This window comes from Ranitomeya variabilis, chromosome 2, assembly GCF_051348905.1.
Source record: "Ranitomeya variabilis isolate aRanVar5 chromosome 2, aRanVar5.hap1, whole genome shotgun sequence".
Classification (NCBI taxonomy): domain Eukaryota; kingdom Metazoa; phylum Chordata; class Amphibia; order Anura; family Dendrobatidae; genus Ranitomeya; species Ranitomeya variabilis.
Window position 1 is genome coordinate 179,407,595 of NC_135233.1, and position 12,643 is coordinate 179,420,237.

General features: G+C 42.6%; 1 protein-coding gene across 1 annotated transcript in view; it reads left to right on the forward strand.

Annotated features, from left to right (window-relative positions):
* TBP (TATA-box binding protein) overlaps positions 1-12,643 on the forward strand; it is a 67,461-nt gene that overhangs the window by 27,844 nt on the left and 26,974 nt on the right. The window contains exons 5-6 of the mRNA XM_077283235.1: positions 2,089-2,180; positions 5,931-6,098. Of these exons, the coding sequence (XP_077139350.1) occupies positions 2,089-2,180; positions 5,931-6,098 (260 nt within the window). The remainder of the gene's footprint in view (positions 1-2,088; positions 2,181-5,930; positions 6,099-12,643) is intronic.

The window sequence follows — 12,643 nt, forward strand, 5'->3', positions numbered from 1 at the left end:
CCTCTCTGACCTCTCCGTGCCCACTGAAGTACTTTGCTCTGCCCTCAACAGGGCGCCAGAGCGCAATGCCAAGCAGACTGTGTGGATGATGCAGGGACACATCTCCACATGAAGCAAGAAGAAAGTTGGCATCGCAAGAAGATGGGAGGCGCCAGACCAAGACCAGCGACACCCCTCGGACCGCACCGCCCCGCAGGTGAGTATAAGAAGTTATTTTTCTTCTCTTCCAGGTCGGTTTGGGGGCAGATATATAGCATTATAGAATGCTGTAGATAAGCCCTGATAGGCAGTGGCCGTATCTTATATCAGCCAAAACTGCTGACAGGTTCCCTTTAATGGGAAAGAAGCATGCCATGAATTTTCATACTGAGACAACTAAATAAGACAATATTAGCTGAGTTATAGCTGGGTCTACTAATAAGATGAATTAAAAAAAGCAAAATTGCTGCTTTTAACTTGTAACTAATATTATGGATTTTTTCCATGCAACAGATCCAAACTTCATGTGTTTGTTTGTTTTTTCTTTAGTGTCCTGTTTTGTTTTTCATTTTTGAGGCTTTTTTTCGCCTCCCTTTCTTCCAAGAACCATAACTTATTTTTTTTTTTTTTTTTATTTTGCTGCCGGCAAACCTATATAGGGGCTTGTTTTTCTTTTGTTCGACTGGTTGTATTTTTGAGTGACGCCATCCATTTTATCATACATTTTACTATTAAAAAACAAAGGGAAAAAATTCCAAGTGAAAAAAAAAATACCCACATTCCCTCAGTTGTTTTTTTGGCTTCATTTTTTAAGCTTTCATTTAGTGAAAATGGTCCAGATTAGTGATGAACGAATATACTCGTTAATCGAGATTTCCAGAGCACGCTCGGATGTCCTCCGAGTATTTTTTAGTGCTCGGAGATTTAGTTTTCGTCACCGCAGGTGAATGATTAACATCTGTTAGCCAGCATAAGTACCGTACATGTGGGGATTCCCTAGCAAACCAGGCAACCCCCACATGTACTCAGCCTGGCTAACAGATGTAAATCATTCAGCTGCGGTGACGAAAACTAAATCTCCGAGCACTAAAAAATACTCAGAGGACCCCCGAGCGTGCTCGAGAAATCTCGAGTAACGAGTATATTCGTTCATCACTAATTTTTAAGCTTTTTTTTTTTTTAAATAATTTTTTTGCACTTCTATTTGCTAGTCCCATTAGGGAGCTTTAGTTTGCGTTCATATGATCACTTTTACTCTATACAGCAATGCCACGGTGTTGATTTATTTTGTAAAATCACTGTATTTTATGACACCCAGCCACAGGCTGGACATCACAGAGGAATTCATATGACTGGCACAGCAGCTGTCATAGTAAGCCTGGGAAGCCGATGGCCATCATAACCAAAAGTCAGGGGCCGACTGCAGTGTTTACATGACAGTGACATTTAAGGCTACGTTCACATTTGCGTTGTGCGCCGCAGCGTCGGCGCCGCAGCGCACAACGCAAACAAAAACGCGGCAAAACGCACGCTAAAACGCTGCGTTTTGCGCCGCATGCGTCCTTTTTGGCCGAAAGTTGGACGCAAAAAAAATGCAACTTGAAGCGTTTCTTGCGTCCAACGCTTGCGGCCATGCGGCGCAAAACGCAGCACAACGCATGTCCATGCGCCCCCATGTTAAATATAGGGGCGCATGACGCATGCGGCGCCGCTGCGGCGCCCGACGCTGCGGCGCTGACCGCAAATGTGAACGTAGCCTAAGAGGTTATCAGCAGTGATTGGTGGGCATGCCCACCTCTGCCATTAGAGACAGATGTCAGGGATAGAATATACCTGGCATCTGCCCAGTATGCAGCTGACTCTGCTTCTGAGCCTGCTCCAGACTCCCTACACACTCCGTGACAGATATGTCCATCATATGAGATTTTAGGTGATAAGAAGTTCTGGAAACTTTCCTTGGAAGTGCTCATGTGAGAAAAATCTAAAGCCAAACTTACGGTATTTACCTCCGATTTTCCAGTGTTGTCATCTTTGACACTTTCTATCTTCTTTGACTGTCTTGGTTGCTACATTTTTGTTAAGAAATATACTAACTTTTTTGTCTCCTAGCGTTTTGCTGCTGTAATTATGAGGATAAGAGAACCACGTACAACTGCGCTTATATTTAGCTCGGGTAAAATGGTCTGCACAGGAGCCAAAAGGCAAGTATTCATATTTACAGATTTTTTTTTTCAATTGTCTTCAGTGTCTTTAGACACATAAGTGCATTTCTCAGCATTGAAATTGCAACACCAAGAAGGAAAATATGTGGAATTATGGAAATCACAGGATGGATAGATATCCATGATGTGCAAATGATGAAAAGATGGAAACATTCTCAAAGTCTCTTGATTTTATTCAGTATTGGTATGAGCTCCACATGCAGAAATACACGCACTAACATAATATCATTGATAACATGGCAAGGTATTAATGGCTGTCTGAGGGATGTCCTGCAATGCTGAATGTATTTGGGCAGCTCCTCACGATTAGCTGCTGTCTGTTTCCTTTTCTATTGTAGACTGACATCCCAGATGTTCTCAATTGAGGACAAGTCTGGAGATGCTGCAGGCTATAGTAGCACATTAAGGCTCCTCAGACATTTTAGATTAATGGCTGTAACTCCGGTTTCACGACCAAATCAATTTAACACTGATCTGTTGGGGTACCTGTAATGAAAATTAGAGGGATCCCTGTACTGTACATTGTGCCTCTACACTCCATGGGAGTATGACTGTTTTGACATTTCCTCATGAAGGCCTTTTCATGGCGTAACCCATGTGATCTTGTCATTTAAGAATTGAGTGATCCATTCTGTACTGTCAATGAAACTAAAGATCACTTACCACGCCTAATGGATCATAGGTGAATACGTAAACCACCAGAAGGTGTTTGCAGGACATGGGCCAACGAGCCAGATATCCAACTACAGGTGTTCCATTGATCTGATGTCACTGTTCTGAAAGGCTATCATGATGCAGAACAAGATGGCTATGGAGGCTTTAATAGACCACTATGCTCTTCAGCAACGAGGCCTTTGTCTTAAACGCAATGATGGATGGAAGTTGCTGTGGATAGCACATGGGCAACGCCGTCAAGAGGCTTTCATGGGAGAATATGAACGTATCCACGGACCCGTTTTTTCCAACACAATGCCAGGCCTCGTTTTGTTGTTTTTAAGGGTATGTGCACACGTTGCGGTTTTGACGCTGCGGATTCGCAGCAGTTTTCCATGCGTTTACAGTACCATGTAAACCTATGGAAAACAAAGTCTGCAGTTCACATGCTGCGGAAAAAAACGCTCGGAAATGCTGCGTTGTTTATTCCGCAGCATGTCAATTCTTTGTGCGGATTCCGCTGCGGTTTGCACCTGCTCCATTATAGGAATCCGCAGGTGTAAAACCGCAGGTGGAATCCGCACAAAAAACGCCGTAAATCCGTGGTAAATCTGCAGTGCGGTTTACCTGCGGACTTACTAAAACAGGTGCAGAAAAATCCGCAGACATCCCACCTACGTGTGCACATACCCAAAGGCTGTGTGCACACGTTCCGGATTGTTCGCGGTTTTTTTTACGGATTTTCGCTATAAAAACGGGATAAAACTGCGAAAAAAAAGTTCACATTAAGCATCCTATTAAAAGAATGCAATCTGCATTTTGTATTCACATGCTGCGTTTTTTTCCTGAGCGGAAACGCATTCCGGAAAAAAACGCAGCATGTTCATTAATTTGCGGAATCGCGGGGATTCCGCACACATAGGAATGCATTGATCTGCTTACTTCCCGCATAGGGCTATGCCCACCATGCGGGAAGTAAGCGGATCATGTGCGGATGGTACCCAGGGTGGAGGAGAGGAGACTCCTCCAGGCCCCGGGAACCATGTAATTGTTAAAAAAAAAAAAAAAAGAATTTAAATAAAATGTAGTGATATACTCACCTTCTGATGGCCCCCGGAGTCCTCCTGCCTCTCAGCGGTGCACTCGGCGGCTTCCGTTCCCCAGGATGCAGTGTGCAAAAGACCTGCGATGACGTCGCGGTCACGTGCATCGCTGAGGAGATAGGGGGCCCTCAGAAGGTGAGAATAACCATTTCTTAATTTTTTTATTATTTTTAACATTAGATCTTTTTACTATTGATACTGCATAGGCAGCATCAATAGTAAAAAGTTGGTCACACTTGTCAATCACTGTTTGGCAAATGTGACCAACCTGTCAATCACCATTCCAAGCGATGCTACAAATCGCTTGGGAAACGCTGGCATTTTGCAAGCTAATTACGCTTGCAAAACGCTAGTGTTTAGCGGGAATACGCATGCCTATTCCGCATGCGATATACCCGCTGCAGGAGTTGCGGAATTGCCGTGGAAATTTCCGTGGCAATTCTGCAACGTGTGCACTTAGCCTAAACGTTCTATGGCCTGCAGCCAGCGTCTCCAGACTTGTCTCCCATTGAGCACGTCTGGAACGTCATTGGTCGGCAACTGCAGTGAGCTGCCAACAGCGAGTCTTGATTTACATGCCTAAGTGCATTCAGCATGGCAGAACATTCCTTAGATAACCATCAATGACTTCACTGATTTGTATGCCAAGGTGTCTAAGTGCGGGTATTTCTATACGGGGTGCTCATACTGTATACTGAATAAGTCAAGGTGTTTTGTTCCGTAATCTTGGTTTCCATTTTTAGCATTTGCATATCCGTATCGCGGTAGCATATTTATCCGGTGATTTACCTACTTGCAGAATTTTTCCGTCTTGGTATTGCCATTTCAATGTTGCGAAGTGTAAAACTAGGCTTAGTAATATTTTCAGATTTGTAGCTTGCATAGCCGCCCTATGATGCATTTCCAATTCTGAATGAATGTGTGGTAATGTCTCGGAATATTCCATTCTGCTTACCCACAGCTAGCCATGGTGCCGTCCGTTCAGGGAACGATCGCACTTATCTGATTACACGGCAGTGACTTTTTTTTTAGCGCCATAAGTTTTCACATCTGTCTAATCTACCTTGGGTTAAAATTCCATAAAATGTAAGATCTCTGCTTGATGTCCTCGATGGAGATCAATCCTTTTTCCTTTTTTTTTTTTGTATATCCAGAGGCCAGGATCTTGAACAGACCTTTTTAATAACCTTCCCCTTTCCCATATTCTGTAATAAAATGTTAATGCTTTATTAAAGAGAACCTGTCAGCAGGATTTAGCACTATGAAGTAAAGGCATGGCCTTATTGGCGCTGTTATGCAGACTAAACTGATAAGTTCATTGCAGGAATCCTATCTCTGGATATTGTTTAGTCAGCCTCTAAAGTTTTCTTCTAATTATGTCTTCTGTGCATGCATCGGGGCAGGACTGGGGGTAGGATCTTCTTCTACTCTTCCACCCCACCACCTGCCTCCTGAAGTTCTACAGGTCACTGATTAGTCCTCCTTTTTGAAATTCTGCACAGATGCTCCTACGCATTGTGATTGCACAGATGGTCTGCAATAAAATGGTGCTGATGGTGGCCCACGTACAGATCGAGATCTTGGCTAACTTACGTCTTCATTAGCTGAACACTGGATCTGTTCATGCGCAGTTACCTGTGCCGTTTTATTGAAGACAGTCTATGGAATGGGACTGCACACACGTCGCCCACTCCAATGTCTGTTTAGCAGAATTTCAAAAAAGAGACGGGATACGGAGCAGAAGGCCACCCCGATGGATGCACAGAAGACCTCCTGAGAAGAAAACTTAAGAGGCTGTAAAAACAATAACCAGAGATCAGATTTCTTCACCATTTCTTCATCAGTTTAATATACATAACGGCGCCATTATGGCCATGCCTTTACTTCATAGTGCTAAATTCTGCTGACAGGTTCTCTAAGTGAGAATCATTTGTATATTTTGCTGTTCTCATTGTTATTGTTTATCTTTTAGTGAAGAACAGTCTCGGTTAGCGGCCAGAAAGTATGCACGAGTTGTACAGAAACTGGGATTTCCAGCAAAGTTTTTAGATTTTAAAATCCAGAATATGGTGGGAAGCTGCGACGTCAAGTTCCCGATCAGATTAGAGGGTCTGGTGCTTACACATCAACAGTTCAGCAGGTAAAACCTACAGCTGTACATGTTAAAGCGGCCTAAACGCATTTTTATAGTTGTCGGCCAACTTTCCATTCGGACGACCGCTAAATACCCCCACTTCCTCCCTTCTCTAACATGCAAGTACCTACTTTATTGCTTAAAGGGGCTGTCCAGTTTTACGCTTCAAGTCTTCAGTCACTTGCATCGCGCTCACTGGTTTCTCATGCGCTGGGAGCAATTGGCGCGTGACTGCAAGTATGTGAGTTGCATAAATGCATTCACTTGTTGACTAGATGAGTCTGGCCTTGCCCAATGTAACTGGATACAGTGTGGTTAGAATGTGGCCTGACATATACTAATTGCATACTTGTAATCACATGACCGTCTGCTCCCGTCACCGGAGAATGCTCTCCACTGGGAGTAGAAAAATATGCTGTTGCCAAATAACCCAGCCATGACTTTACTCCAATGAGAGAATGAATGGAAAATGAATAGGCATATTGACCCCGTTACTGCCATCGGACGGAATAGTACGTCCGATGGTAATATTCCTTCTTTGATGTGGGCTCCGGTGGTGAGCCCGCATCAAAACCGGGAAATGTCACCTGTTTTGAACAGCTAACATGTGCCCGCAATAGGCGCGGGTGGAATCATGATCCATTCGGGCCTATTAACTAGTTTAACAGAGTTTGACAGCGGCATTTAACAAACGCTTCTGTCTGGAAATGCACGCATCGGTGACCCCCGTCACATGCTCGGGGGTCATCGGTGCGTCGGCATGACAACCAGAGGTCTCCTTGGGAGCTCATAGCAAATCTGTAATTGTGCTACATATAGGCGATCTGAGCATCGCCTCTATGTAGCAGAGCCGATCAAGTTGTGGCAGCTTCTAACCTCCCATGGAGACTATTGAAGAATGCCAAAAGTTAAAAAAAAAAAAAATGTTTTTTAAAAAAAATAGAAAAGTTCTAATCACCCCCCTTTCACCCCATTCAAAATATAACGATAAGAAAATCACATATTTGGTATCGTCACATTCAGAATTGCTCGATCGATCAATAAAAAAAGATTAACCTGATCGCTAAACGGCGTAGCGAAAAAAAGAAGTAAAAACTCCAGAATTACGTTTTTTTGGTCGCCATGACATTGCATTAAAATGCAATAACGGATGATCAAAAGATCATATCTGCACCAAAATAATAGCATTAAAAACGTCAGCTCGGCACGCAAAAAAATAAGCCCTCACCTGACCCCAGATCACGAAAAATGGAGACGCTACAGGTATCGGAAATTTGCGCAATTTTTTATTTATTTTTTTTTTCTATCAAAGTTTGGAATTTTTTTTCACTACTTGGATAAAAAATAACCTAGACATGTTTGGTGTCTATGAACTCATAATGACCTGGAGAATCATAATGGCAGGTCCGTTTTAGCATTTAGTGAACCTAGCAAAAAAGCCAAACAAAAAACCAGTGTGGGATTGCACTTTTTTTTTTTTTGCAATTTCACCGCACTTGGAATTTTTTCCCGTTTTCTAGTACACTACATGGCAAATCCAATTGTGTTGTTCAAAACTACAACTCGTCCCGCAAAAAATAAGCCCTCACATGGCCATATTGAGGGAAAAATGAAGTTATGGCTCTGGGAAGGAGGGGAGTGAAAAATGAAAACGCAAAACCGAAAAAAGCTCCTGGGGTTGAGGGGTTAAAATCCAGTAGCCAATCCTACTAACCCCTAACATCTATCCTTGATTAGGAGGAGAGAAAAAGGATGTGTATGGCCACTCCAGTGTTTGGCACACTTATTACTTTATTGCTAAATCTGAACAGTTGTGTATAAATGTGTTGGGTTAACTCTTGTCATAATCTATTGATTTTACTATAAGAATTTACAGTGACCACTGCAGGAAACTGGTTTAAAGGAGTTGTCTGTCTTCTGTCAAGTCACTTAACAGAAAGTATGCGATTTGCATACCTCTGTACACATTCCTACTTCTAGTTTGTCATTGTGTGTGATAGCCACCAAACATAATTAAAAAAAAAAATCTAAATCTGGTATCACTGTTATCGCTCCGACCTGAAGGATAAAGTCGGTTAATCACTTATACCACACGAGAAACGGCATAAAAATAAAACCAATTCTTGACCTGCTGTTTTGTTTGTTGATCGCAATAAGACTCAGCTCAAATTTATCCTGCGCTCTGCACTGAGCACTTAAACTCGGGTTTCTGTGTAAATCTCTGAAATACGTGATTCAGACAGAACCCCCGACCATAGATTTCCTAGAATGAGGCACATGGCGACACCATGGACATCATCTGGCCTATCATCCAGCTGTGTCCGTCTTTTTAGGCATGCATAAAAGTGTGGTCAGCCAGTTTTGTGCACCGCTGAAAAGCTGGATACTACCGAACAGAAGCCAGATTGATTCCAGAGTAACTCTGCTGCCTCATTAGAAAATTTAATCTCTTGGGGGTTTAATCCGAATCAGGTGCTTTGTAGATTTAGATGGAAACCTCGATGTAAGTGCACAGCGTAGAGCACAGGATAAATGTAATTCAAAATGCTACTGATAAAAGCTTCTACTCAACCCACAAAAAGAATGTCTCCACTCAGGTTCATCATCTGTTAACAGAAATATAAGGTTTTTCCATGTTACTGGTAGCACAAAGGCTCTGGAAAAGTGCCAGGGCTCCCACCAAAAGAAACCTAGCGAAATCTGCTCTCACAAATGGCCCCCTCCTCTTGAACTCTGTAGCAAGGGGAGCCCACTTGAGTATGTGTCTCCTGAAGCGCGAGTTGGGCACAATGTATGTATACTACATGTACGTATGGCATATTTGCATTTTTACTTAGCAGCATTCATTGCTGCTTGTTTGTGAAAAATGCCTATGGAGTGAAAATCAACACTGCATCTGAAAATAAATTCCCAAAGGGGTGTAATTTCCTAATCGAGGTCAATTGAAGGGGGATTCTGCTCTTTTGGCACTTGGTGGCTCTGTATACGGAGTCCGCAAACTATTCTGCAAAAATTTGTCCTCCTGAGTCTCGCTGTGTGGCCAAACAGTACTGTACAGCCACATATTGGGTATTGCCTCGTTCACGAGAAATTGTTTAACAAATTATGCGGTAATGTTTATCTACAGTATGGGGAAAAAAGTATTTGAGAAACTGCCAATTTTTCAAATTTTTCCCACCTACAAAGAATGGAGAGGTCTGTAATTTTAATCATGGGTACACTTCAACTGTGAGAAACAGAATCTTTAAAAAAAATGTTTTTATATACTTATTTCATGCAATAAAATGCAAATTAAATTATTTGATACGAAAGAAAAACAGAACTTAATATTTGGTACAGAAACCTTTGCAATTCCAGAGGTTAGACGTTTCCTGTAGTTCTTGACCAAGTTTGCACACACTGCAGCATTGAATTTCAGCTCCCTTCAAAGATTTTCTATTGGGTACAGGTCTGGACACTGGCTAGGCCACTCCAGGACCTTTAAATGCTTTTTACGGAGCCACTCCTTACTTGCCCTGGCTGTGTGTTTTGAGTTATTGTCATGCTGGAAGACCCAGCCACGACCCATCTTTATTGCTCTTACTGAGAGAAGGAGGTTGTTGGCCAAAATCTCGCAATACATAAACCCATCCTTCAATACAATTCTTCATGGTTGGAACAGTGTTCTTGGGGTTGTACTCATCCTTCCTCTAAACACGAGTGGAGTTGAAATCAACATTTCTGTTTTGGTTTCATCTGACCACATGACCTTCTCCCATGACCTCTGGATCATCCATATGGTCATTAATGAGCTTTAGGCCATGTGCACACGTTCAGTATTTTTCGCGTTTTTTTCGCGGTTTTTCGCTATAAAAACGTGAAAAAAACGCTAACATATGCCTCCTATTATTTACAGTGTATTCCGCATTTTTTGTGCAAATGTTGCATTTTTTTCCGCGAAAAAATCGCATCGTGGAAAAAAAAGCAACATGGTTCATTAAAAATGTGGAATTGCGGGGATTCCGCACACCTAGGAATGCATTGATCTGCTTACTTCCCGTGGCTGTGGCTGTGCACACCATGCGGGAAGTAAGCAGATTATGTGCGGTTGGTACCCAGGGTGGAGGAGAGGAGACTCTCCTCCACGGACTGGGCACCATATAATTGGTCAAAAAAAAAAAAGAATTAAAATAAAAAATAGTGATATACTCACCTTCGATGGCCCCCGCAGTCTTCCCGCCTCTCAGGTGCACCCTGCTGCTTCGGTTCCTATAGCTGGTGTGTGGTGAAGGACCTGCGATGACGTCGCTGTCTTGTGATTGGTCGCGAGACCGGTCATGTGACCGCTCACGTCATCGAAGGTCCTGAACCACACCATCTATAGGAACAGACGCCGCTGAGGATATCGGCTGTCTGCAGAGGGTGAATATAACCATTTTTTTAATTTTTTTTTTAATTATTTTTAAACATTCTATCTTTTACTATTGATGCTGCATAGGCAGAATCTATAGTAAAAAGTTGGTCACACTTGTCAAACACTATGTTTGACAAGTGTGACCAACCTGTCAGTCAGTTTTCCAAGCGATGCTACAGATCGCTTGGAAAACTTTAGCATTCTGCAAGCTAATTACGCTTGCAGAATGCTAAAAAAACCTCCGAAAAAAACAGAAAAAAAACGCAAAAAAAAATGCGGATTTCTTGCAGAAAATTTCCGGTTTTCTTCAGAAAATTTCTGCAAGAAATCCTGACGTGTGCACATACCCTTAAACAGGCTTGGACATGTGCTGGCGTGAGCAGGGAGACCTTGCGTGTCCTGCTGGAATTTAATCCATAGATTATAATTCTGATTCTCAGTTGAAGTGTACCTACGATAACAGTCAGAGACCTCTCCATTCTTTGCAGGTGGGAAAACTTGCAAAATTGGCAGTGTATCCATTACTTACCCCACTATATTTATTCTTGTCAAAATGTAAAATCTGGGGCTAAAACAACTTTATAGGATGATTTATGTAAACTAGAAGCTTGCGCTGATAAATGGCAAATGAGCTTTAATGGGGATAAATGTAAGGTCATGCACTTGGGTAGAAGTAATAAGATGTATAACTATGTGCTTAATTCTAAAACTCTGGACAAAACCGTCAATGAAAAGGACCTGGGTATATGGGTGGATGACAAACTCGCATTTAGTGGCCAGTGTCAGGCAGCTGCTACAAAGGCAAATAAAATAATGGGATGCATTAAAAGAGGCATAGATGCTCATGAGGAGAACATAATTTTACCTCTATACAAGTCACTAGTGCGACCACACTTAGAATACTGTGCACAGTTCTGGTCTCCGGTGTATAAGAAAGACATAGCTGAACTGGAGCGGGTGCAGAGAAGAGCGACCAAGGTTATTAGAGGACTGAGGGGTCTGCAATACCAAGATAGGTTATTACACTTGGGGCTATTTAGCTTGGAAAAACGAAGACAAAGGGGTGATCTTATGTTAATGTATAAATATATGAGGGGACAGTACAAAGACCTTTCTGATGATCTTTTTAATCATAGACCGGTGACAGGGACAAGGGGGCATCCTCTACGTCTGGAGGAAAGAAGGTTTAAGCATAATAACAGACGCGGATTCTTTACTGTAAGAGCAGTGAGACTATGGAACTCTCTGCCGTATGATGTTGTAATGAGTGATTCATTACTAAAATTTAAGAGGGGACTGGATGCCTTTCTGGAAAAGTATAATATTACAGGGTATATATATTAGATTCCTTGATAGGGCATTGATCCAGGGAACTAGTCTGATTGCCGTATGTGGGGTCGGGAAGGAATTTTTTTCCCCAATGTGGAGCTTACTCTTTTCCACATGGTTTTTTTTTGCCTTCCTCTGGATCAACATGTTAGGGCATGTTAGGCTATGGGTTGAACTAGATGGATTTAAAGTCTTCCTTCAACCTTAATAACCATGTAAATGTAATTTTGTTTTTCTTCACTGCTCAGTGGTATAACATCTTGTTAAACACATGTGGTGTCAATATGATCATTGCACCCCTCGATTTCATTAAGGCCTCTATCACATTTCCGTCGGTACGGGGCCGTCGCAAACCGTCGGCCCGACGTACCGACGGACGTTGTGCAAAATAATGCACAACATGGGCAGCGGATGCAGTTTTCAGACGCATCCGCTGCCCATTATGAGTTCCGGGGAGGAGGGGGCGGAGTTTCGGCTGCGCATGCAAGATTGAACTTTTTTTGTGACGACGGTCCGCCAATTACCGACGCATCCAGTGCACGACAAATGGAACGTGTGTCCATACGTCGTGATGCGTCGGTAATACAAGTCTATGTGCAAAAAACGCATCCTGTGGGCAACTTTGCAGGATGCGTTTTTTGCACAGAACTACGCATTGCAACGTCTTTATAAAGACGGAAGTGTGAAAGTAGCCTAAGTGGTGTAGTTTATAAAGCAGGGTCACTTATGGGGTTTTCTGCTTTCCCGACACCTCAGAGGCTCTGCCAATGTTATATGCCACTCTCAAAACACTCCAGGTAAATCTGCACTCTGTCGCTCCTTTCCTTCT